Source organism: Cucurbita pepo, chromosome LG16 (genome assembly GCF_002806865.2).
Source record: "Cucurbita pepo subsp. pepo cultivar mu-cu-16 chromosome LG16, ASM280686v2, whole genome shotgun sequence".
Taxonomy (NCBI): domain Eukaryota; kingdom Viridiplantae; phylum Streptophyta; class Magnoliopsida; order Cucurbitales; family Cucurbitaceae; genus Cucurbita; species Cucurbita pepo.
The window spans coordinates 5,859,522-5,882,450 of record NC_036653.1 but is presented as its reverse complement, the minus strand read 5'-3'; the positions used below and the strand labels follow the sequence as shown (position 1 = coordinate 5,882,450).

Below are 22,929 nucleotides of genomic sequence, written 5' to 3'. Positions count from 1 at the left end.
GCCTACCTTAGAAATGATAAAGAGCCAAAAACAGAACAACTTAGGGAAAAATATATATAACAACGATTCCCATTTCGAAATGAAACTCCAAGAAATCCAGAGATCAAAGAATATTGAACGAAACCGAAACTGGAATAAGTCAAAGCAGATGATCTGAATTAATAAAAATGAGATCGGGAGATGAAACCTACCGGCAGCGCCAGCGAGACCGCGCCTTTGAATAAGAGTGGCAGCTGACTGAGGAGAGGAGACTCGAGTTAGGGCTCTGGCTTGACGAGCTGCGGCAGCCGCTAAGGTAGCCATGGATTCAGATTTTCTTCCCTACAGAGAGAACGAGAGATCAATGACGCTGATACGGCGGAACGGAAGCTAGAAATAGAGACCCGAACGCTTCAACAAGATGACGAGCAGAGATAAGACGACGTCGCTTTGAGCCTCTTCGCTTTCTCTCTCTTTATTTTTAATTTTTATTCGAAAATTACGTAAATAAGGTTAAGTTACAAACTTTGTATTTTAAATTTTAAATGTTTATTTGATCATTAATTTTTTTTTAAAAAAATTGTTTAATAAATTTATGAATTTTCAATTTTGTATTAAATAACAAATATCTAATAAATTCTTTAAATTTAAATTTTATTTAAAGTTTAGGTTTATATTTAAAATAAAAATGAACACCATTATATTTTTATTAAAATTTATTAATAATTGTAATAGTTCAAGCCGGTCGCTAGTAGATATTATTCACAGGCGAAAGAATTCTTTGTGTTCCCTGTGTACTTTGGACGAATGAATGTTTTATTTCCCTCTCCAATTGATATTCTCGCTAGCACACCATTCGAGACCTGGGCTCTTATATCATCCGTGGGAGCCTAAGCTCACCTCTAACACATGTTCTCTATAGGCTTTTCTTTTGGGGTCTCCCTCGAGGAGAGTTAAATAGTATGTTATGGAGAGATTTCCACACCCCTTTGAGAAATGTAAGCTCACGTCTTCTCTCGAGTAGCCGAGTAGAGTTAATGTCTTACCAAATACTCGACTGGGTTATTTAAAAAAACAAAAAAACAAAAATATTAGCCCAAATTAATTAGTTTAAGGTGAATGAATAGTGTTTACATGATCAGGCATTTATTCATTACATAGCTTAATTAACGAGAGACGTAATCAGAATACTGTACGCATATCAATCGTATCAATCAAAATCAATGCTAAAAAACAAGTCATTCATGTAACAATCCTGCAAGCTTCTCTTCGCCTTGTTCTTGTAGCTGCTGCTGCAGATGATGATGATGATGATATTGCTCTGTTTTCATTTGGATAATCCCACATTTCAAACTCCTTTCTTCCATCTGCCACACAACAAATCAACACAAAATTAACACAAATCAACAAATCTGGGCTTCTGGGCTTCTGGGCTTCTTCTTCTTCTTCTTGTTCATACCTCTAGTACTGATATGGCTTTGTGGAGTTCAAACACTTCCTCTAGAACCAATCTCTCTTGAATCACCACTTTGGCTAAGTCTGACAGCAAGCAAGCAGTTTCCTTCGCCTGTGTTCATTACCAACTCGTTACACAATTCTATATATGAGCATACAGAAATGTATTATGTGGCTGGCTGGCTGGCTATTACCCGTGGGGCGTGTCCTGATATCATTGACTTCATTGACACTAACAGATCACAAGCTTGTCTCAATGCCATCGACATTGTTTCTGCGTCAATCTGTATGTATGTTGGCTATCATTTAGAAAACAATCAAGAGAGACAGCCAATTATGTATCTTTGGATCGTTGGGAAAGGAAATGATCATGGGTTTATAAGAGGAATTCGTTTCCATTGGTACGAAGCCCTTAGCAAGACCACGAGAGCTTATGCTCAAAGTGTACAATATCAATTGTGGAGATCCGTAATTCCTAACATGATATCAGAGTCATGTCTTTGGCTTAGCTATGTCAACAGAATACTCAAATGTCGAACAAAAAGTGTACTTTGTTTGAAGACTCCAGAGAAGGAATCGAGCCAAGGGTGTACTTTATTGACTCAAGTGTCAAACAAAGAGTGTACTTTGTTCTAAGACTCCAGAGAAGGAGTCGAGCTAAGGGTGTACTTTATTGACTCAATTGTCGAACAAAGAGTGTACTTTGTTCTAAGATTCCAGAGAAGGAGTCAGGCCTCGATTAAGGGGGAGACTATTTGAGGGCTCCATAGGCTTCGGAGAAGGCGATATTGCACTTTGTTCGATGGGAGAATTGTTGAAGATTGTTGGAAGAGAGTCTCAGATTGGCTAACTTAAGGACAATGATAATGGATTTATAGGCAAGGAATACACCTCCAAGCTACGAGCGCTTGACAATATCATACCATTGTGAGATCTAACGTCTTTTTTACCTTTGCTCCTTCGATCAGCGGTACCCTGCAGATAACAGAATGCAGACAATCTTTGGTCATTGAAACTGCAGCCAAATGTTGCCTCTCCATACCTCCCCAGCTCTCCAATGGCTTCAGCTGCAAAACAAACTCAATCAATTCTCAGCGATGTTATTCCACAAGTGTGGGGGAGAGTCACTCACTTGAGAATGGACAATGAAATTCAACTTGAATTGAAGCTTTTCTTTCTGGAGCTGCAGCTTCTTTTGCTGCACAGACTGCTGCAATATAGCGATATCATAGCAGGCAATCGTCAAATTTTTCTGCAAAGTTTCAAAACAAGAAGCGCCGCCCCTGTTCTTAGAGTTCACCCACATCATATTTCAATCAATATTAAAGAATCTATACCTCTGCTAGACTAGCCAAGTTTACACTGGCGGAACGAGCTCTAGCATTGGCGAAACGCCACTGCACCAGTCGATTATGAAACACTCTGAGTTGATGAACACTATCTGATACTGCAAACCCAATTGGGGATGTGATGGAAATCGATGATTTTCTACTCTTGAACAAGTCCAATCCCAAGTTAAGCAACTTCTCCATACCCGTTGCGGCTTTTGATGGAGTTCTTACAGGTTTTAAACTAGAAAACGACATCGGCTTTTCTTTGCTCTCCACTGACATCGGCGGCGAACCTGACCGTCCAGGCGACAATGCCCACTGCGACGTGGAGCTCCCATGTCCGGAGATTGAATTAGATCGTTGAATTGGGTTTTTCCCATGAGTTTTCTTCGCTGTTGGCGAACCCTCTAATGAAACAGGGTTTGGGACGCTTGAATCTGAAGAACCCCTTTGAAGCCTTCTTGATGGTACATCGTTCATATACTTCGAAGGGACCATTATACCGGCCCTCCGGCAGATTATGGTCGGCATTTTGCCCAACATCGTCGGAGACCCATCTGGGTCCAAGTCAAAACTGTTCTTGAAATTTTCCGATCGCCGTCTTGATGATCTTCCAAACAGAGCATTCTCATCGACCGACAGTCTCCCAGATTCCGAACTCTGAACCGGCAATTTCGACGACGAAGAGCTCACGTATTTCCCCTGTATTTTCCCGCAGTATCTCAAAGAACCCCCAATAATCGGTTTATCATTTTCTTTAGCGCATTCCTTTTCCGATTCGAGATTACTCAGCTCCCGGGAGCCTCTCTGTTTATCGACGAACGGAATACCATTACTGCCGGTGGGTTTTTCATCCTTGAATCGTTCATTTCCGAGATGATCAGCAAGAGTATCGAATCTCTTAGAAGAAGGCCAAAGTCCATGAACGAATAATGACCCATCTTGGCTTCGGTGCTTACGAGCATCAAATGAACTGAATCTTGAATTCCGGTGAGTGGGTGACAGAGGTTGAGTGGGAGACGACGAGGGTGCGGCGGTGTCAGTGGCAGACGCCGGCGAGAGAAATCTTGAACTCACTTCACGAGATTTGGGTCTTCTGGGTCTGTGAAGCTGATCGGAAACGAGTGATTCATTGACATTCTTCATCGGAAGTACAATGAGGGATTTGTGAACCTTGTGTGTTGTTGTTGAAGAATGGCGGAGGGGAAAAGGGAGGAGTTAGTTAGGGAGGAAAGATCACTTAACAAAATCGGATAAATCGTTTTCTGTTCCTTGAGGATTCCGTCAAAAGACAAAAAAGAACGTTGAATCGCCATGAGAGGAGATCGCAACGAAACGGAGACGGTTAGAAATTTGAATTTATTCGGAGATGGATTTTCCGGTATCATTTTTTTACTCCGCCGGCTGCCTCGGTGGACTAACTGGGTGTGCGCCACCTGTCATCTACATGAACATAATTAATATATGTTAGTATGAGACCGTGACATTTTTATTGCCATTGACATTATAAACTTTGATGTTCCTATTTTTTTTATAATTAAACTTATAAATTATTTCTAAACATATATTATGACAATTGGCACGACATTCCATAGATATAAATTAAGGTAAAAAATTTAGATAAACTAATGTCATATCTCACAATCTACCCCTTGTGGTTCGAGTGTTTTTGGTTGGTACACCACCCGATGTTTAGTTTTGATACCATTTGTAATAACTTCATTCTCGCTGACACACCACCCAATATTTAGTTTTGATACCATTTGTAATAACTTAAGCTCACTGTTAATAGATATTATCTATTTTAGCCTATGTATTGTTGTCAACCTAAAAATTCTAAAATACGTCTATTATAGAGAGATTTTCGAGATTTTCACACATTTTCGAGATTAGAGAGATTTTCGAGATTTTCACACATTTTCGAGATTTTCACACTAACTCCAACCGTCTTTTTCACACTAACTCCAACCGTCTATTATGGAGAGATTTTCACACTAACTCCAACCGTCTATTATGAAGAGATTTTCACACTGACTCCATCCTTTGAAGTTAACTTAATTGAGACCTACGTTAGGGTAAGCTCTTTCAATTAACCTCTCTACTTACCACTTTGCTTAATTTTCTGCTTTCTCCAATTACGCCATTTTTTGGGTTCATTTCTTGAATCAACCGACGGCTTTTAGCTTGAGTGCAAAGTCATCGTTGGCTTCAATTAAAGATGTATAATGCATATTACAAGCTTCACAAATAGCTGTTTTAAGAACATGTTTTTGTGTTCAGGATTCGATCTAATATATTCAAACGTTTCTCGAAGAAACGTGAAAACTATGGTAAAAAAATCGAGAGAAAAGCAACCCGAAATCATGCAGGAACAACGAGTGAAAGTGAGAAGAAACAGCCAAATTTCAGGAAGGGAATTGAAAATGCATCCACCAATTCATAACAACAGGGAGTGCAAACCTCCCAAGAACTACACTTCCAAATTCAAATAAGTTAGGATGCCCATCCCTGGGAGTTGTGAGTGCTACTGATACATAGAGAGGAACAATTGCTGCTAATGGCACAAGAAAAATGGTCTTCTGCTGTTGTTCAATCTTAACCTATAAGGAAGGACAGAAGCAATTATCTATTATCAAGGATCTGTGATACGACAGGAAACCGAATACTCGAATATTCATGTTACAGCAACGTGCCATACTTGATGTTGAGTTATAATGGCACGCCCGTGGCTCGATGTCCTGAAAAATTACTGATGTCCTTAAACAACAATCTTCCCTGTGGAAAACAAATGTATGTTCACATAATCAATGGAAGTTGCAGCTTTGCAATAGAGGATGAGTATAATCAACGTATTTCTCCCAAAGGGGCTTGTACTTCTCTATCCCAATCTTCAACCATGGCTTCGAGTTACCATTAAAATGAAGCACAGCCCCCTTCTCGATCACCTTAGGATCGATATTTGTGTAGCCCAATCCTAGCACATGCCATGAGGGATCCAATGGTTCTGTCAATCCATAGAATGTAAGCAGTCCAGGCGGCAGGGTACCAAGTTTCCATAGTGTCCGGTCTACATTCTTTTCCTGCCAATAATGGTAGATGCCCGTAACATTTCTCTTCCTCCACTCTACTAAGTCGAAGACATTCATCCCGAATGCCCATCCGCACGCATCGGGATCGAAATGTTCCCTGATAAGGGGGTGGGAGTAGTTCAAGTACTTATGATATCTGTGAAAGGTCTCCATGCATGTCTCCACAGCTCCATTTACATTACCATTCAAATTAATGCTGAAAAGATCAGAAAGATCTTTCTGGACCACAATATCATCATCAAGAAACACAACTTTTTTAAGAGCAGGAAAAACTTCTGGAATATAAAACCTGAGATGGTTGAGCATTGAAAGATATTTTGGATTCCGAAACTTGATGGGAGTCCGACTGTCACCGCCGTTACCTGAAAAGTAATAGTTCTGAGTATCCGAGTCTTGAAGTTGCTTGAGTACTGGGACATAGGAAGCATTTAACCAGCTAAAATCCTCAAACTTTTGCACATCAACAGTCACCCTTCTAAAATTGTTCATTGAAAACCAGGCCTTCATTGCTGCATAATTGACCTCATCAGTTATGAGATGGAAAACAATCCTATCAGGATTTTTTGAATTCAAAGCAGTCGAGTTGACAACAACTGAAGTCGCGAGGATGTTGTCAGAGAAAACACAGAAATGGTAGAGATCATTATCTTTAAGTTTCGTATCTATTTGCCTCTTTTCATTGAACTTCCTCTGTACATTCAAGTTTCTGAACCATTCAGTGGTCAAGCGAACGCCAAGGCAGTACAAACTTTTGGGGACTTCTTCAGCAGCAATTTGTCCATATTTTGAACTTTTTTCACTGACAGAGCTCACATTCTCATCAAGAGTCTGGATTTTAGCTTTCAGTCTCATGATCATGGTTGCACTATCGTAATGAAGTTGCTGGGCTTGGTAGAGCAACAGTGCCATGTCCCGTATTGCAGTTTCTGCTTCTGTAATACTCAGAGGTGCTCTCCTTGTTGCAGCATTTGAGAGGAGGATCTGTGAATTCCGGATTTGGGCACTTAATTCCCAAGCAAACTGGAGATTGCTGCTCTCTTTTGCAATCACAACGAATGCTTTTGCTAGAGAAATTTGGTCACTGATTTGCCGGGCAATTGAACTGGGGTTCAACATTTCTTCAGTAATGTTGAGGCCTTCCATAATTCTTTCATGTCTATATGATCTCTACATAATGGTGCAGAAAACATCAAAATTAAGCAAATTGTTGTCGATGTAGCAGTAAGGCAGTAACGATTCGAAAGCCTAACTTAGCCAATGCTTATAGACAATGGGAAGATCAGACATTACTCGATGGAAAGCAAATTATTCTAATAAATACAAACGTCGTTAAAACTCAAGATGCCACATTGAAGTACGGGCCATGTAAGTATTGAGAGCAAGTAATTTGGGGCACAGAAAGTAAAGCAATTACATAGTTTTTTTTCTTGCTTGAACTTGTTTGAGTGGGAGGCACACAAGCTCCTCAAATTACTTCAAATTCTAATATACTGTTCTTGAATTGGTTTCTATCACCTAGTACTAAGTTTCACCAGCCATTTTTCCAGTGTCCCAAGAGACAAACTAGCTCCAAAGCCAGATGATCAGAGACGGAAGATCAAATATAAAGTTACTTCAAAACAGATCAGGAAGGAAAAGCAAAAAGATGTCACACGACGCAAAGCTAGATCGTAGATGGCAGTTCCATTTGTCAAATTAGCACAACATCAACACAAATCCATAACCTACACAAGGTAGCTGAGAATAATAAATCCAGGACCGGCAATCGACATTCTAGTTGAATCCCATCCCACAATTTCCTCCATCAACATAAGCAAAATCGGTGGAGAAAAATAGAAAGAGAAACAGATCTTTACCTTTATTAAGACAGGCCTGGACTCAATCTGACTCCCTTTACTGAGAATGAAAACGAAAAGCAAAACCGCAACAAAACACAGAGTCCACCAAAAGGCGTTGGATAATCTTCTCCTGGCAGGCCTTCGGAAATCCGGGGGCCTCCGCCTCATTCTCTGGGTGGGTTTCCGATCGTGAGCGAAACACAGTTTTGACTTGAATGGGGGAAAAGAATTGGAGCAATGAACTGAATCAGATCAGTTCCGGAGTTGAAAAACTGAAGGTGGGTATTTCAGATCCCGAAGTGGAGGCGGTGAATGTATGAATTAGGGAGATGGAGATGGAGATGGAGATGGAGATAGGGTTAAGGTTTGGCTAGAATAACTCCATTTTTGCTTGCGATCGATCACTGGAAAGCGATGAAGGAAGCTGTGGTGTAGAGTTGAATTTTTAATTGCCTCCATATTTTGTTGGGGTTCTCTGGTTTCATTCGTTTCTAACCCCTCACCCGACAGTACACGCTTCTCTCACAAATTAAATTAATAAAAAAATATATAATTCTTTTTAATTCTTTTTAATAATCACTAAATTAATAAATTAATAAAAATAAAATTAATTTTTAAAAATATAATATTAATGATAAAGATATTTTTTTAATTTTTTTAAATGGAAGAATATTAATAACATTTTATATAATTAAAGAGTATTTTAAAATTATTATTGGAAGTGCGCATGGGCCGGGCCTTCTCTTGGGCCATGGCCCAAGTGAAAAATTGGAGATATCCTAGTAGCTAGGGCTTTCGTAGCCTATATAAACTAACGCGAAGTCCCTTACATCATCGAATGAGTTTGCGCCCGGGACGGGGATGATCTAGGGTTTATCGTCGAGCTGGGGACGTAAACCAGCATAAGGTCTTTTTGGTTTTGTTTTTCATTGATTTCGATTCAATTATTGCTTGCACGATGCACCCCGGGCTTCTCTGATGTTCTACGTGAAGTTGATAGCCCCATTGCTCGTGCTAGAGTGGTGCCGTTTAGTGTTGCAGGTTGGCCTTGCTCTTTTCCACGGCTGATCTGTGTCAAAATAACGGCGAGATTCGTTTATCTTGGTTATAACGCCACAATGTAATGTTGCATCTTCTTTTTGGGGCGGCCTCACTACACCTTTAGCTTGTTTCTGCAGATTATGAATATGGGAATGAAGCTAGTCATAGAGGCCGAAATTTAGTCCTCGGCGGTGTTCACGTGGGGGTCTGTACGTTTAATGTTTGTGCCTCTAAAAACTTCCGCTATAGATATTCTGAATCCCAATTTTTATCCGATTTTCTGAATTTTAGTGATATTGAAGAGTCGTTGGCGATGATTTTATATTTATCCGCGCTTCCGAGGTTTAACGATGAAGCAAACTCAAAATTAATGGTTGAATTTCTTAATATGAGCCATCTTCTTCTATCATTGTTTTGTTGACTGTTATTTTTGATTTATTGTTTTCAAGTCTAGCGGTGAGGATTTTACTTCAGCTTCTAACGCCAGTTCTGCTTCAGAATTTGATGATCGATAAAGCTGTTACAAATAATCTGAGCTTTAGAAACCTTAAAGTTTTCCATAATTCGATGTTTTTAGAATGTAGATATCGTACCTGCTGCCTTTTTTTTTCATTGGCAGTTCGGATTTTGTTTTCTCGAGGTTAACCATTGATCTAAATTTGAATTGTTAATTTTGCCAATGACGACTTAATCCATCTTGTCTGAGACGTTGTGGAGCCAAGCCCCTGTTTCATGGAGAACCTACTTGGTGAAGCTATGTTCACAAGATTTTAATGGATTTATCTGAGGTCACAATGGGTTTGTACTTTTGTTAACGTAGTATTTACATGTAATTGGCACCAAAAATTAGTTGTTTTTCTTTGTTGTAACAGTATTAATTTTTTAATTTGATCGAAGCCCATGAAGACTCATTCCAACTTATCTGAGATGTTGTGTAGCCAAGACCCTGCTTCAGGGAGAACCTACTTGGTGAACCAACATTTATTTGAGTTATATGGATTTTGCAGAGGTTTCAATTTAGAAAGTTTTAACATGTTAATTGCTCTTTTTTTATTTATTCTGTTGTTTTGAGTTTAACTATACTCGTTCCTGATCTAAAGTGGGTATGGAGTCTGAAAAAACTCAGAAATTATGTGTTGTCATCAGCTTCTTCTCGCCTACTCAAGGAGACTGGAGTTAAATAACAGCATCAAATTCTCAAATATATCTTAGTTCTTTATGTTCATGATTTACTGTAGTATAAATATGGCTCACATGATTGGTTGTTTTTCAGAGTCTCTTATAGATTGATTGAAAATCCACCTGCTCTCCGATGGTACTCTTTTGATCGGCCTTTATGAACGAAGAACCATGAAACAGCTATCAAAGACTTGGTGTGACGTATGAAAGCTTTCATAAGCTTGGGAGTTTCCATTTCCATGCTTCCTTCTAAAACATTGTTTAACTATTTTATTTATGTTAAATGATGCTGCGATCGTCATGGATATTAATAATCAATGAAAGAATATTTACCCCATATTTCTGCTTGGTTCATCTTTCTGATCTTTTCTCTGGTTTAGCCATTTCTTTCGGTTGTATTTATTTTAAGACAATGATTATAACTATGTAACATTAGATGGTACAATATTATCGAACCATACTTCCATATCATTTATATAGTGTGGATCTCCTGTTTTAATCTCAACAAATGTGGATAAATTTATTTTAATGTATATCAATCCATACCCAAAAAGAAGGTATTGTATGTTCAATATTATAGTTTACACTTTTTAAATTCATATCAACTTTATATGATCTAGTATTTTATAATATAATACAAATGAATTTACAGTTTTATATTGATGTCTCGATTTCATGTACATGTGTGGCAGAATATATTTTATTTTATTATCAAGATTTAGTTAGTTTATATTTATTTATTTATTTGTAGGTATTAGTTGATATCTTGTATCTATTTAAAGGTTGTGAATATGAATGAGACTTCAATTGAAAGGGGTTTTTGTTAGATTGTGAATATGAATGAGACTTCAATTTAAAGGGGTTTTTGTTAGAGATGAGTTAGTAGATGAAAAATGAAAATTTTGATTTTTGAATGTTTTGAGAACAAATTTGATTTTAAAGGTGCGTTGGATGACCATAACGAATAGTTTCTTGAGAGAGGTAATCAACAAGTTTTCAGATATTCAGAGCTCTGTGATTTCGCTTCCCATGAAAGCAGGGAAGTTTTCGTGTTTGTGGGGCTAAAGAAGATGGGTTCAAACTATCTACGCTTGCTCTCTTACACTAAGCAATTGAGCTTTTATGCCAACCATGGCAACCACGAGCAGGCTCTTACTCTTTTCCACCACATGCAGGCTTCACTAGCCCTTGCTCTAGATGCCCACGTCTTCTCTCTCGTTCTCAAGTCCTGCACCGCCATCCGCCGACCCCATTTGGGCACTGCCATCCATGCCCACGCTACTAAATCCTCCCTCCTCTCAAGCCCATTTGTTGCTTGTGCCCTAGTTGACATGTATGGCAAATCCATGTCCGTTTCACTCGCACGGAAGCTGTTCGATGAAATTCCTCATAGAACTGTCGTCGCCTGGAATGCCATGTTATCACTATACACGCACTCAAACATGTTACCTGATGCTCTCCGGTTGTTTGAAGCTATGGATGTGCCCCCCAATACTTCATCCTTCAATCCAATAATTGCAGGGTTGTTGGATGATGGATTCAAGGCCATTGCTTTCTATCGCAAGATGCAACAATGTGGGTTGAAGCCTAATTTAATTACCCTTCTTGCTTTATTACCTGCAAGTGTTGGAGTTGCGGCTTTGGACTTGATTAAACAAATTCATGGTTTTGCCATGAGAAATGATCTTGGTTGTCATCCCCAGTTAAGCAGTGGCCTTGTTGAGGCCTATGGGCGATGCGGATGTCTCAATTATGCACACAATGTGTTCGATAAAATGCACGAAAGAGATGTAGTCGCATGCAGCAGTTTAATATCAGCATACGCTCTTCATGGGGAGGCTAGAACTGCTTTAAACATATTTCAACAAATGGAATTGTGTAAAGTGCAGCCTGATGAGATTACATTCATAGGAGTGTTGAAGGCTTGTAGTCACGTAGGGTTAGCTGATGAAGCATTGGATTATTTCAGTCGTATGCAGAGAGATTACGGTCTACAAGCAAGCAGCGACCATTATTCTTGTCTAGTAGATGCATTGAGCAGAGCAGGGAGATTACACGAGGCATATGAGATTATCCGCGAGATGCCAGTGAGGGTGACGGCTAAAGCTTGGGGCGCCCTCCTTGGGGCTTGTCGAAACTATGGGGAGTTAGAGCTGGCGGAGATAGCAGGGAAGGCTTTGTTTGATATAGAGCCTGAGAATGCTGCCAATTATGTGCTGTTGGGTAAAATGTATGCAAGTGTAGGGAGGCATGAGGAGGCTCAAAGACTGAGAATGGAAATGAAAGAGAGGAGAGTTAAGGCAGTACCTGGAAGTAGCTGGGTTGTTTATCAGGATTGATTGAAGTGGTTTCTTTGTTCATAGTTTCAGAGAGCCAGTGGTCATGGTTAAGCAACTCATTGGAATGAGCTGAATAGGTGCCATGGTTATCAAATTCATATCATTCCAAAGAACGCCATTTGGAGATCTCAGCATGCGTTGGGATTAGGGGAACTTACTTTATATTTGAAGGTTGAGGCTAGTTTTTATTTGATTTCTAGATTAGTGGCTAAGGGTTGAAGGATGTGATGGTGTGTATGTTCTTGGTGATTGTGCCACCGTAAATCCAAAGAAGAGTCATGGTGATTGCGTTTCATTCTATTTGCTTCACTTTTATAGATCTTCTTTCTTGTTGATAACCTGTTACTTGCAGGAAGATATTGCAGTAATATTCATTCAGCAAGGATTAGGAAGACAAGGACAAGTCAGGAACTTTAGTTCTATATGCAGAAGAAGCTGATGAAGAACTTCGCAGCTTTGTTGAAGAAGACGCAATCCAGTGCCCAGAAACAGGCGACCACCAAACTGGATATTGAAAGCTTTAAGTGCTTACTTTCTCAAGTCAATTCTCAGATGGAAAATTTTCCTACAAATAGAAGATTCATATTTGGCTGAATCTAATCTCGTGAGATTCTACATTGGTTGATGGGAGAGGACAACGAAGCATTGCTTATAAGAGTGAAAATAACGAGTCATAGCACATATCTGCAAGCGGTGTACTAGCGAGGATGCTGGACCCCCAAGGGGGAGGATTGTGAGATCCAACATTGGATCGGAGAGGGGGGCTTGAGCCATTACAAATGGTATTAGGGTCCGACACTGGGCAATACACTAGTGAGAGGATGCAGGGCCAAGGCGATGGATTAGGGGCAGCCAAAGCCAGATCTCACCAACGAGGACGTTGTGCCAAGGGGGTGGATTACGGGCGGATTCTGAGATATCACATTAGTTGGAGAAGAGAATGAATCATTCCTTATAATAGTGTAATCCCTAGTAGACGCGTTTTAAAACCGTGACCCAGACACTGTGGTGAGGATGTTGGGATCATAAGGAGGTGGATTATGAGATTCTACTACATCTATTAGCGGTGGGCTTAAGCTATTACACAAAAAGTTACTGTAAAACGAAAGCCGATCCCTTTATTTCCACAAACACAAGCCTACAAGAACAAGCTTCGCCAGTTCCATAACAGGGGTTATGGTTCACAAAATACTGATGTTAAAGCGAAAAAAAGAAGAAGAAGAAAAAAAAAAAAACCACATTGGCTCATTCTTCTTCCTCCTCATCCTCTGCAAAATTCAACTTCTGACAGATCGATGCTTCCATCTCCCCATTAGCAAAAATGTTCGTCTTACTATCAATCAATTCAGCCACCCTCTTGGCCGGCCCCGACGCCCTTGGGCTCATACTCCCACACCGACTCGTCCTGATCCTTGGAAGCATTTCCCCCACCTTCCAAACTGAACACTCCCAACTCCTTTCTTCCATTTCTTCTGGGAAACCCATCATTTCACTCGGAATTTCCCGTTGCTTCTTCACTCTGCTTTGCCGCCCTTTACTCCGGCAAACTTCCGACGAAGGTCGCCGCTTATCATACCTACTGCTTCCGTCGTCTCTGCAATTCCCCGGCAGAGATCTCTTACGATTCTCTGTCGCTACTTGGGAGCTGCTTTCATTAATCTGATTGTAACGGCTCGCTACAATCCTACCACTCTTCAATGCCTTTTTGACACTCGTGGGTACTACTGATTTTTCAACGTCTTTAAAGAGCTTCTTCGGCTGAATCAATTCAACAAGCCCATCTTTCTTCGCCGGCCTTTTGGATACGACGGTGGTTGCCGGTTTCCGAACAGTTTGAGCCTTAATCAAAGTCCTCCGCGATTTTGGGCTAAGGCTCATGTTTCCTCTTCTGTTCTTCGTCTTCCCCTCGTCAATCTCTAGTAATTTCGGAAGGCATGATTTCCGACGGTTATGTATCCGTTGAATCGGCGTGAGTTCCGTCTTCCCTTGCCGCCGAGCTCCGACGCCGGAGTGGATTTCCGACGGTCCCAAACTCAATCCTCTGTTTTGGCCAATTTTCACGTCAAATGTTCTGACGGGCACGAATCTTCCGCCCCTCTGAACTGATGTTCTTGCAGCATCCCGCTTGGCCTTCTCAAATTGAAGAGCTTTCAGCCTCGTCGACAGTCGAATGATTTCCATCTCTGTTTCCTCAATTTCTTCATCGATGTTCATCTCCTTACTAATTACCTCCTCCTCTTCATTCCCCCTAACACCACACATTTTGATCATACAGGGCGTTTTCAATGGCTTCCATTGTGAATTTTCAATGACGCCAGTACGACTGAGCGGCTTCACAGAAACAGAGTACTTTGTAGAAACAGGGGTCTTCAAACTCAAAGGGCATAAATTTTCTTTGCTGCAATCACTCTGCAACGATTCAGAAGATGTGTTCTTGTACGAATCTTGCACAGTCGACCAAGAACGAGTTCTAACATCAGATTCACCGTTTTCAAATGCAGCATTGTCCCAGACCTGAATGTTTGGGACTTCGATATCATCCGGATGATCATCAAGAACACTCGTCATTAGTTTCTGGGCAGACGAATTTTTATGAAAAATTGTGCGTTTTTCAGCAAAATAATAATAAGAACAAAGCAGGGCCTGAAATTCTTCGATTCAAAGCTTGAGCAACACGAACACAACAAGCTGCAGATTGAGATGAGAGAAATTGGGGAATTCTCTATATTTTGAGTTTTCGACCGTTGGGAAATATAGACGTTAGAAGGAATCGCTCTTCGTCCTTGCGTGGAATCCTGGCCGTTAGATTAGGGAGGGCGTCGCGCTTGAATTTATTGATGAAATTGGGGGCCCAGAACCAGGGCCCGTCTGAAAAGGAAAATTAAGGCCCATTATCAATTTAATTTGCTGTCGGATATTATACAATATTCTTCATTCAAATTATTTCCAATAAAAAAACATTTTAAATTTTAATTCCAATTAAATCATATTAAAATTCCATGTTCATGTATTAATTTATACATTTAGTAATAAGTGGTGAATACGACACGAATTACCATTACAGAAATTACAGAAATTGATGGTTCGATCTCTTTAGCAATCTCTTACAAATCTGTATCAAGTAACCCAATACGAACTATTTGCTTACAAATACCACAATCTGATAGAACAACAAAGAACCCAGAGGATATACATTCTGTTCTCTCCCAGATTCTAGTTGCCATGTTAATGAACTCTTTGAGTCACTCTATATATAAATATGCAACATTTATTGGAAATCAAACCGATCACTATAATAAGTACATATGCCCGCTGTTCAATAACAATAAATGATCATCATTCAGAGAGAGAGAGAGAGAGAGAGAGAGAAAAGATGGTAAATTGTTGTTTTCAACTAAGTTGAGAAATATCAACTTCATCTGGCATCTTAAAGGTTGCTGCTGCACCAAATTTCCTGAATTCTTCTCCACCTTTTGTGGAGTCATCTTCACAATCCTCCTCTTCTGAATCCTCATCAATCCTGCTCGGTGTTGAGGGATCATTAACACTTCTTGATATGCAACTATGGGTGGCAAGCATGTTGACTTGGCCAAGATGAGAGATTTCCACCATAACAGATTCATTGGCAGGGAGGGGTTGCTTCCAGGGTTCCCCATCAATTCTCATGAATGTGTGATCTGCTTTACCTTTCTGGAACTCGAACCTGATGCGATGAGCCTTGCACCAAATCAGAGGCGAAGTGTGAGCAAATACAACAGAGACACAGACAAATTCAGAACAATACCTCATTACTATGAAAATAAACATAAATATAATAGTTTTGGCTGTTATGAGCATTTTACCATAACCTATATCCCATATGCTGAAGGTTATGATCCACAACTGTAACACATGGAAATAAACGAATCTTTATCTGCTTTCAAAAGCCTTCATTGGACTTATATAATGAAGTTAGGCTTTACCATAATGTCTACTTTAATATACCAACTTTATGTTCAACCATTTTTAACCAAAAAGACTAAAGATTTTTTTTTACAGCGAAGAGATTCAAACCTTTTAACTCTCAGTCGAAAGTATATATGTCTTAGTCAATTCCTTGTGCTTAGGTTACCACCTAAACGAAGACTAGCTAATATAGATTAGTGACCCTCTTGTGTCCTCAGTCCTTGATTAAATTTTCTCACCTGCGCAAGACGAGTTCCATGTCCACTGGGAGCAAGCAAAACGAGTCCATGCCAAGCATCCCGAAATCCAACAACCTCAAGAAGGCCATCATCGACGTATGGTGGAGTAAAGTCTCTCTATAAACCACATTTCATGAAGGAATGACATTAGGAACTAAAAGAGAAACACGTGAAAGTAATTAAAGCATTGCACCAACATCTGGATTCAGATTACTTCAAATCTAAATAGAAAATAAATAGATCGGGAACTAACATCACGCCGCCTCCTGCAATTTGGTTTACCCCATGGATTGAATCCACCGGAAAAGCTGGGCAAGTTAAGGCATACGATTGACCTGATTCTGTAGCAAACATCAGGGAACAACATTTCTTAATAAGAAAGAGAAGCACACGGTATCATAAGGAAAGGGTCCTAGACACCACTGAACGTTTGACCACAATTTCATTTTTCATTTTTTTGTTTCTAACAATTATACTTGCTCTCCCCTCACAAATTCTTTGGTAATCTTTCCACTTTTTAAAGAGCACATTTAAACTCTGAGCCAAATTTAAAAGAATGAAAACAAATTTTGAAAACTACTTTTTTTAGTTTTCCAATTTCGGTTTGAAGAACATGTGACAAAAGGAAACTCTAGGTTAAAATAGTGCTTATAAGATTGACTTCCAAAATTAGAAAACAAAATGGTTATCAGACAGCATCTTAACCATTATCATTAACCAAGGTGACAGAGGAGGGGTACACTATCTTTTTGCGAGAATAATTAGCAAGACCATATAGACACAAATCAAGTAATACAGTACTAATTAAGAAGAAAAAAGTAGGATGTACGGTGCTTGCTGGTTTCAGTTTCAAATTATAATTTTAAAACAATAGAAGTAGTATTCACAATAAGACATGCAATACTAAAATAAATGAGATGCGTCAACACTTCCATATTTGTTCTTCTGCATGCTAAGCAAAAAATTGGAAGGGTAAATATATTATAGGCATCAGATAGGTAAAAATGAGAAAAGGGCATGTCATTCGAGAAAAATGGTAATTGAGTACATTGCAGTTCAAAAGAAAATCAGATTAGTGCAAACAGACAAAGACATTATCTGAAATTTGAACAATTTTTTTAATATCGTTCCAAAACAGAAGTTATGTGAAGAAAGTAGAATTGGGTCCAGTAAGTAACTTTGAAAGCTGAAAAACTTTACCCAGGAGGTATAGGCAACGTTTGCCAATCACCATGATGTTTCATGATCTCGACCTTAGCAATTTGAGATATATTCCTATATAGTGACAGGAAACTAGTTAAACAAAGAAAAGGGAACAAACTGAAGGTTAATGAAACATATCATTCTTGTATTCTCTTTTGAAAAAATAAGCAGAAATACCCATTTGTTACATTAAAATTTGAAGGCCTTTTCCATTGTAATCAGAGTTGTGGCGCAATTGCTCTGAACTTGTTAAAGATCATTCTATGGTGACTACCAGAGTTAAAAGACAGGGTAACCCATTCTGTGGTGATTACAAGGAGNTTTTTTGGTGTGTGTGGACGCTGTTCAATGGGGGAGTCATTACGATGAACAGATGCATTAACATGTTTTTTCAACCCTCGTTGCTGAAATCAGTAAGAAGCAAAAGGAAAATGAAGACCGCCTATTCTTTCATTGACAGTACAGAATACAGTAGCACGTTTTAGGCATTTAAATGTGAGTTTCAACCAATCTTGGGATCTCCACATAGCAGCAAGGGAGAAACTTAATACAGATGTTAAGCGGCATAGAACAGAAGAAGGCTAAAATATTATGGATCAAGCTAAAACAACTCATTGGAGTTTCTGGAAATAATGAAATCAAATGAGGGAGTGGTTAATGATGAGAGCTGGGATTTGGCAAGATGTTTCAGTGCATTTTGCTAAGTCTCCCAATGGGGAGGCGAAACATTACGGGGGTTGTTGAATACCTCATGAGGGATGTATTGGAAATTTTGTGTACCTCATCACGGTTGGTAATTTAGGTTACTACTTTTCACTATGAAGTACCCCCTCCCCCCGCACAAAATAAATAAATAAAATCATTTGAGTACGCACATGGATGAAGGATGAAACAAAGGAGCAAAAAACCAGGTGCTGCCAATCTTTGCATAGGTACTCTGGTACACAAATGAGGAGAAAAAGGTTAAATTTTGGTATATGAGCAATACACTAATAATCAAAGAGTTAAATGTGGTTGACATATTATATCCAAGAAAGCTTACATGTTGAAGCTCATATTTTGATGTTCAATGTTTTAAAAATCAATTGCGTTCATAGTATCTATTATCTCATATAAAGATTTTAGTATGATTGGAAACTAGTCTGCAAGCAAATTCATGAAGACATTTGTAACACTTACCTGATTAACTAACTGATTCTTAAATTTTTCAGGATGCATCTTTCTCTCAGAATGAAAAGCATATGATACTTGAGCGTCCATTCCTGCAATCAAAACGAAGAAACAACTCTCATGTCAGAGACCATTACCAGTAATTGCAAACTAAATTGGAAATTAACAGTATACAAAATTGCAAACAGTAGAAGCCGAATGTCGAATAAATTTCCCATTAAGAGATCATCAAAATAAGGATTTTTCTTTCCGGAAATGATTTAGGACATATCTCCTGTGATGTATTACAAATCTCAGTAACATGTTGAACTTTTATCTAGAACTGTCATGGAAGTAGTCTTACCCATGCTGAAGTAGTTCCAAAATCCCCCACGGAATGTGAGGCAACCTTCCTGAGAATCAAGTAAGTAGTTCAGCACATAAAGAAGAAGAAAATTGACTAATAAAAAACATAACTGAAGGTGAAATTTCTTCCATAAAATGAGATTAAAAAAGAGAGAGAGAGAGAGAGAGAGAGAAAGAGAGAGAGAGAGAGAGAGAGAGAGAGAGAGAGAGAGAACTTGAGCCCATCTTTCCGCAAATAATACTTTTTCTACATGTTGAGTTGAGTGCATAATCTTTATATAGTTTCAGAATCTACGTTAAGAATATTGCTAAAAAATAAAGAATGGAACTTATAATTGAAAATGAGCTAAATAGTTACGAAGTATAATCAAGAGAGGATGACTTTGGTTTCTAATTTATATTTATCACTTGTATCTTTCAATCACAGTTCATGGTTCAGTTAAAACTGCTCATTTCCAAGGACATACGTCGAGTATTTATCAAGTCTTCTGTAATCTAAGCTCTTCATAAATAAGAACTCTATTCAAGACTAGTTCCAAAATAGCATACTTGCATAGAGTGAGATCTAGCCATCACTTATCCAATACTATTGTAATATAAGCTCCGTCAAAATACATCATTGCTCCTGTCTTGTATTCTGAATTGCTAACTCAGCTATAAAGTACCTTTTGTACAACTTAACTTCAACCTCGAGTATGACAATGTAGTTTTGCAGGTGTTGAAATAGGCAGCTAATTTTTTTTCAGATAAGAGGCAGGTGGATAAATTAACCCAGTAAGTAACTACTTAAGATGGTGATGAGTTGCTTCGCATGCAGGTTTCTTGGAGAGTAGAGAGAGAGAGAGAGAGAGAGAGAGAGAGAGAGAGAACTTGAGCCCATCTTTCCGCAAATAATACTTTTTCTACATGTTGAGTTGAGTGCATAATCTTTATATAGTTTCAGAATCTACGTTAAGAATATTGCTAAAAAATAAAGAATGGAACTTATAATTGAAAATGAGCTAAATAGTTACGAAGTATAATCAAGAGAGGATGACTTTGGTTTCTAATTTATATTTATCACTTGTATCTTTCAATCACAGTTCATGGTTCAGTTAAAACTGCTCATTTCCAAGGACATACGTCGAGTATTTATCAAGTCTTCTGTAATCTAAGCTCTTCATAAATAAGAACTCTATTCAAGACTAGTTCCAAAATAGCATACTTGCATAGAGTGAGATCTAGCCATCACTTATCCAATACTATTGTAATATAAGCTCCGTCAAAATACATCATTGCTCCTGTCTTGTATTCTGAATTGCTAACTCAGCTATAAAGTACCTTTTGTACAACTTAACTTCAACCTCGAGTATGACAATGTAGTTTTGCAGGTGTTGAAATAGGCAGCTAATTTTTTTTCAGATAAGAGGCAGGTGGATAAATTAACCCAGTAAGTAACTACTTAAGATGGTGATGAGTTGCTTCGCATGCAGGTTTCTTGGAGAGAAAACAATATAATCGACTAACATCAAAATACTCTTTTATATCAAAATCTTATATAAATAGGGAATGTGTTCCACATAGTATGTAGTTACCACGTTGTCTTCATCACCCTCGGTGACCCGATGAAATGCATGCAGGGAATGTGGCAATTCAAGAGGAGCAATAGGATCACATGAGCCTTCTGCTGGAGCTCTCATCCTCATCAGAATATGCCAACTGTCATACAACAATAACAAGATCCATTACAGCTTTTGATTATGATAATGTAGAGTTTATGACGAGCACATACATATGCAAACATGTGTGTGTCAGCCTTTCTATCCTGTTTTCTTACTTGTCAATTTTCATTTCCTTTGCTTTCAGGACTTGATCTAAAAATGAAATCACAGCGTTAAGGTCTGTTCCAGGATTCCTCTTTCCCTGAAATTAGGAAAATATTTTTGTTTCAATTCTTGTGCTGCCTGATAATAATATCAGGAGGATATTAAACATTATATCGATGTCAGTGGCTGATATCAAACTAAAATGCACAGTTTTCACAGAAATGCATTCATCCTTCAAATGCCTATCAACAAGGTTTTCGACAATACCAACATTCTAATCAATAATAAAGCAGCAATCAAATATATGAACTCGGTTTTCAATTATATTTGCTCAACATCCTTTGCAATGCTACCATGTTAATATGGTAACCAGAAAGTGTGAAATAATTTTAAAAAAATTACCCAACCAAATGCAAAAGGAAGATTGTTTCCAGTTCCTAAGGGCACTGTAGCAATTGGAGGTGAATAAGATAACTTAAGATCGCAAACAACTCCAAGAAGCCAGCCAGCTGTTCCATCACCCCCTGCAACCTGAAAGATCAAATGCATTGAGGATGGAATTTAACAGTGTATATTGCTAAACCAAAGAATTTTGAACTTGGCGTAAATATTGGAAAGCACATCAGAAACTCACTATTAGTCGCAATCTCTTCTGAATTTCGACTGCAATTGCATCGCCATTAAGCTTAAGCTTTTCAAGGTTCAAGAAGAATCTGCGCAGCACCGCGTCAGGAGCTTCGTCCCCCAAATCAAAAACCTTACAATTAGTCAGATAGAAGTCAACCAACCGTAAATTCAGTAATTTCCTATATAGCTCCCAAAGGCCGACAAAGTACATCTAAAACCTTTGTAACCAAAAAATCACCTGTTTCTCATTGAGAAGAGAACGATATGTGCTAAGGAGACTGCCACCAAGCTGACCACCACTTCTGGAGTTGATAAATACCAAAACAGGACAATTGGGAACATAAGGAACGCTCTCAACTTTAGCTTCAGCTTCAGGTCGGAGTATGTAATCAGGGATGAGAAAATTCTTAAAGAATTCGGAATCAAATTGGAAGTTTGTCGCCATTGCTTCGAACTGCATCATTGCACGATTTGCATCATCATTAAAAAAAAAATTGGGAAAGTGTTCATAAATTTATACTCATAGTAAAATGGGTATCATGAGTCTGATTTATGCAGACAACAAAGCAAAATAGATATCCTTAGATCACATAAATCAACGAATTGCAAAATTTTTGGAATTAGTAGGTTATGTGAATACCAAAGAAATGAAACTTCATCCCATCACTTATTCAGTCCCCAAATAAAGATTATAGATGCCAATCCTTGTGATCAGTTGATCAGTACTCCACAAATCTTCAATATCAAATGCAATGAATCATGAGTAGCAGGTTAGGTATAGATTCTTAACCGATTTCAGACCTCTAAAAATAAAATAAAAATTCACAAGGGTAACGCTTTCAGAGAAATCCCCGTGATGAATTGCCAATATAGCACAAAAATTGCAAGTCAACATATACGATTACGACATTATAGATTACGAATGCTAAATGTCCATAATTGTGCAAGATATTCACATTACACACAAATTACACGAAAAATCTCAGCTCGGCAGCAATGAATCTTTAAGAGTGGGAAAATGGCCCATTCGAAAAGCGAAACAGACAAAATTCAGAATGTTCAAGACGTTAAAGCATCAAAAAGCGCAAGGAATATCTCTGATCCGTAAAGATCATTATGCCCCCCCTCTCCCCTCTCCCTTCCCCCCAAGGAAAAAAAAATCAGGTGAAAATTCAAATTCCAGAGTTAAACAATTGCAGAGAAGCAACAGATCAACGAAACAGAAAAATTCTACTATTCTGATTCTCTATCTTCCCCGTCGGCGCCTAGAAATGCCCGTAAAATACCAGAAGAAGCAAAAAAAAAAAAAAAAAAAAAAAAAAAAAAAAAAAAAAAAAAAAAAAA

General features: G+C 38.6%; 5 protein-coding genes, 1 long non-coding RNA gene and 6 other non-coding genes across 15 annotated transcripts in view; 8 read left to right on the top strand and 4 right to left on the bottom strand.

Annotated features, from left to right (window-relative positions):
- Window positions 1-1,106: 1,106 nt before the first annotated feature.
- On the bottom strand, window positions 1,107-3,927 carry LOC111777686 (QWRF motif-containing protein 3). Of its 2 annotated transcripts, none has more exons than XM_023657396.1 (6): window positions 2,772-3,927; window positions 2,567-2,686; window positions 2,385-2,501; window positions 1,629-1,718; window positions 1,439-1,546; window positions 1,107-1,346 (listed from the first exon to the last, which is right to left on the bottom strand). In XM_023657396.1, the coding sequence occupies exons 1-6, from the start codon at window positions 3,909-3,911 to the stop codon at window positions 1,218-1,220; spliced, it is 1,704 nt and encodes a 567-aa protein (XP_023513164.1). In that variant the 5' UTR covers window positions 3,912-3,927; the 3' UTR covers window positions 1,107-1,217. The 2 variants fall into 2 exon arrangements, with proteins under 2 accessions (XP_023513164.1, XP_023513165.1); XM_023657397.1 differs by having other exon boundaries at window positions 2,567-2,644.
- A 1,223-nt stretch (window positions 3,928-5,150) lies between these two features.
- Window positions 5,151-8,196, bottom strand: LOC111777530 (probable galacturonosyltransferase 10). Its single transcript, XM_023657173.1, has 2 exons — window positions 7,711-8,196; window positions 5,151-7,021 (listed from the first exon to the last, which is right to left on the bottom strand). The coding sequence occupies exons 1-2, from the start codon at window positions 7,858-7,860 to the stop codon at window positions 5,570-5,572; spliced, it is 1,602 nt and encodes a 533-aa protein (XP_023512941.1). The 5' UTR covers window positions 7,861-8,196; the 3' UTR covers window positions 5,151-5,569.
- Window positions 8,197-8,534: 338 nt separating this feature from the next.
- LOC111777848 lies at window positions 8,535-10,251 on the top strand. Its single transcript, XR_002812423.1, has 2 exons — window positions 8,535-8,957; window positions 10,009-10,251. It is a non-coding gene; the product is annotated as an uncharacterized LOC111777848 (long non-coding RNA).
- On the top strand, window positions 8,644-8,786 carry LOC111777947. The gene has a single exon (XR_002812468.1). It is a non-coding gene; the product is annotated as a small nucleolar RNA snoR134 (small nucleolar RNA).
- On the top strand, window positions 9,042-9,129 carry LOC111777941. The gene has a single exon (XR_002812463.1). It is a non-coding gene; the product is annotated as a small nucleolar RNA U36a (small nucleolar RNA).
- Window positions 9,182-9,275, top strand: LOC111777918. The gene has a single exon (XR_002812441.1). It is a non-coding gene; the product is annotated as a small nucleolar RNA Z223 (small nucleolar RNA).
- Window positions 9,409-9,523, top strand: LOC111777919. Its single transcript, XR_002812442.1, has one exon. It is a non-coding gene; the product is annotated as a small nucleolar RNA Z278 (small nucleolar RNA).
- Window positions 9,630-9,744, top strand: LOC111777921. Its single transcript, XR_002812444.1, has one exon. It is a non-coding gene; the product is annotated as a small nucleolar RNA Z278 (small nucleolar RNA).
- LOC111777934 lies at window positions 9,825-9,930 on the top strand. The gene has a single exon (XR_002812457.1). It is a non-coding gene; the product is annotated as a small nucleolar RNA snoR97 (small nucleolar RNA).
- Window positions 10,252-10,843: 592 nt separating the features above from the next.
- Window positions 10,844-12,560, top strand: LOC111776875 (putative pentatricopeptide repeat-containing protein At1g03510). The gene has a single exon (XM_023656269.1). It carries the CDS (start codon window positions 10,983-10,985, stop codon window positions 12,249-12,251), a length of 1,269 nt encoding a protein of 422 aa, XP_023512037.1. The 5' UTR covers window positions 10,844-10,982; the 3' UTR covers window positions 12,252-12,560.
- Window positions 12,561-13,496: 936 nt separating this feature from the next.
- LOC111777047 lies at window positions 13,497-14,819 on the bottom strand. The gene has a single exon (XM_023656489.1). It carries the CDS (start codon window positions 14,817-14,819, stop codon window positions 13,497-13,499), a length of 1,323 nt encoding a protein of 440 aa, XP_023512257.1.
- Window positions 14,820-15,390: 571 nt separating this feature from the next.
- Window positions 15,391-22,929, bottom strand: part of LOC111777466 (diacylglycerol kinase 5-like) — a 7,970-nt gene continuing 431 nt past the window's right edge. For 2 of the 3 annotated variants that reach the window (XM_023657087.1, XM_023657088.1), the window contains exons 2-13: window positions 21,824-22,039; window positions 21,593-21,715; window positions 21,361-21,489; window positions 20,970-21,055; window positions 20,728-20,851; window positions 19,152-19,200; window positions 18,818-18,900; window positions 18,514-18,575; window positions 17,636-17,710; window positions 16,689-16,776; window positions 16,436-16,552; window positions 15,391-15,968 (exon numbers count right to left, since the gene is read on the bottom strand). In XM_023657087.1, the coding sequence (XP_023512855.1) occupies window positions 15,642-15,968; window positions 16,436-16,552; window positions 16,689-16,776; window positions 17,636-17,710; window positions 18,514-18,575; window positions 18,818-18,900; window positions 19,152-19,200; window positions 20,728-20,851; window positions 20,970-21,055; window positions 21,361-21,489; window positions 21,593-21,715; window positions 21,824-22,039 (1,479 nt within the window). In that variant the 3' untranslated portion in view covers window positions 15,391-15,641. Of the gene's footprint in view, window positions 15,969-16,435; window positions 16,553-16,688; window positions 16,777-17,635; window positions 17,711-18,513; window positions 18,576-18,817; window positions 18,901-19,151; window positions 19,201-20,727; window positions 20,852-20,969; window positions 21,056-21,360; window positions 21,490-21,592; window positions 21,716-21,823; window positions 22,040-22,225; window positions 22,251-22,929 lie in introns of those variants that run through there. The other variant, XM_023657090.1, reaches the window with a different exon arrangement.

What these genes read in the sequence shown, in the direction of transcription:
- LOC111777686 (XM_023657396.1), bottom strand. Translation starts at nt 3,911, where the DNA reads ATGAAGAATGTCAATGAATCACTCGTTTCCGATCAGCTTCACAGACCC. An exon ending in ATTTCATTGTCCATTCTCAA is followed by an intron (nt 2,502 to 2,566) that starts GTGAGTGACTCT and finishes TTTGTTTTGCAG; the next exon opens with CTGAAGCCATTGGAGAGCTG. An exon ending in TATCAGGACACGCCCCACGG is followed by an intron (nt 1,547 to 1,628) that starts GTAATAGCCAGC and finishes TAATGAACACAG; the next exon opens with GCGAAGGAAACTGCTTGCTT.
- LOC111777530 (XM_023657173.1), bottom strand. Translation starts at nt 7,860, where the DNA reads ATGAGGCGGAGGCCCCCGGATTTCCGAAGGCCTGCCAGGAGAAGATTA. An exon ending in CCAGGCCTGTCTTAATAAAG is followed by an intron (nt 7,022 to 7,710) that starts GTAAAGATCTGT and finishes ACCATTATGTAG; the next exon opens with AGATCATATAGACATGAAAG.
- LOC111776875 (XM_023656269.1), top strand. Translation starts at nt 10,983, where the DNA reads ATGGGTTCAAACTATCTACGCTTGCTCTCTTACACTAAGCAATTGAGC.
- LOC111777047 (XM_023656489.1), bottom strand. Translation starts at nt 14,819, where the DNA reads ATGACGAGTGTTCTTGATGATCATCCGGATGATATCGAAGTCCCAAAC.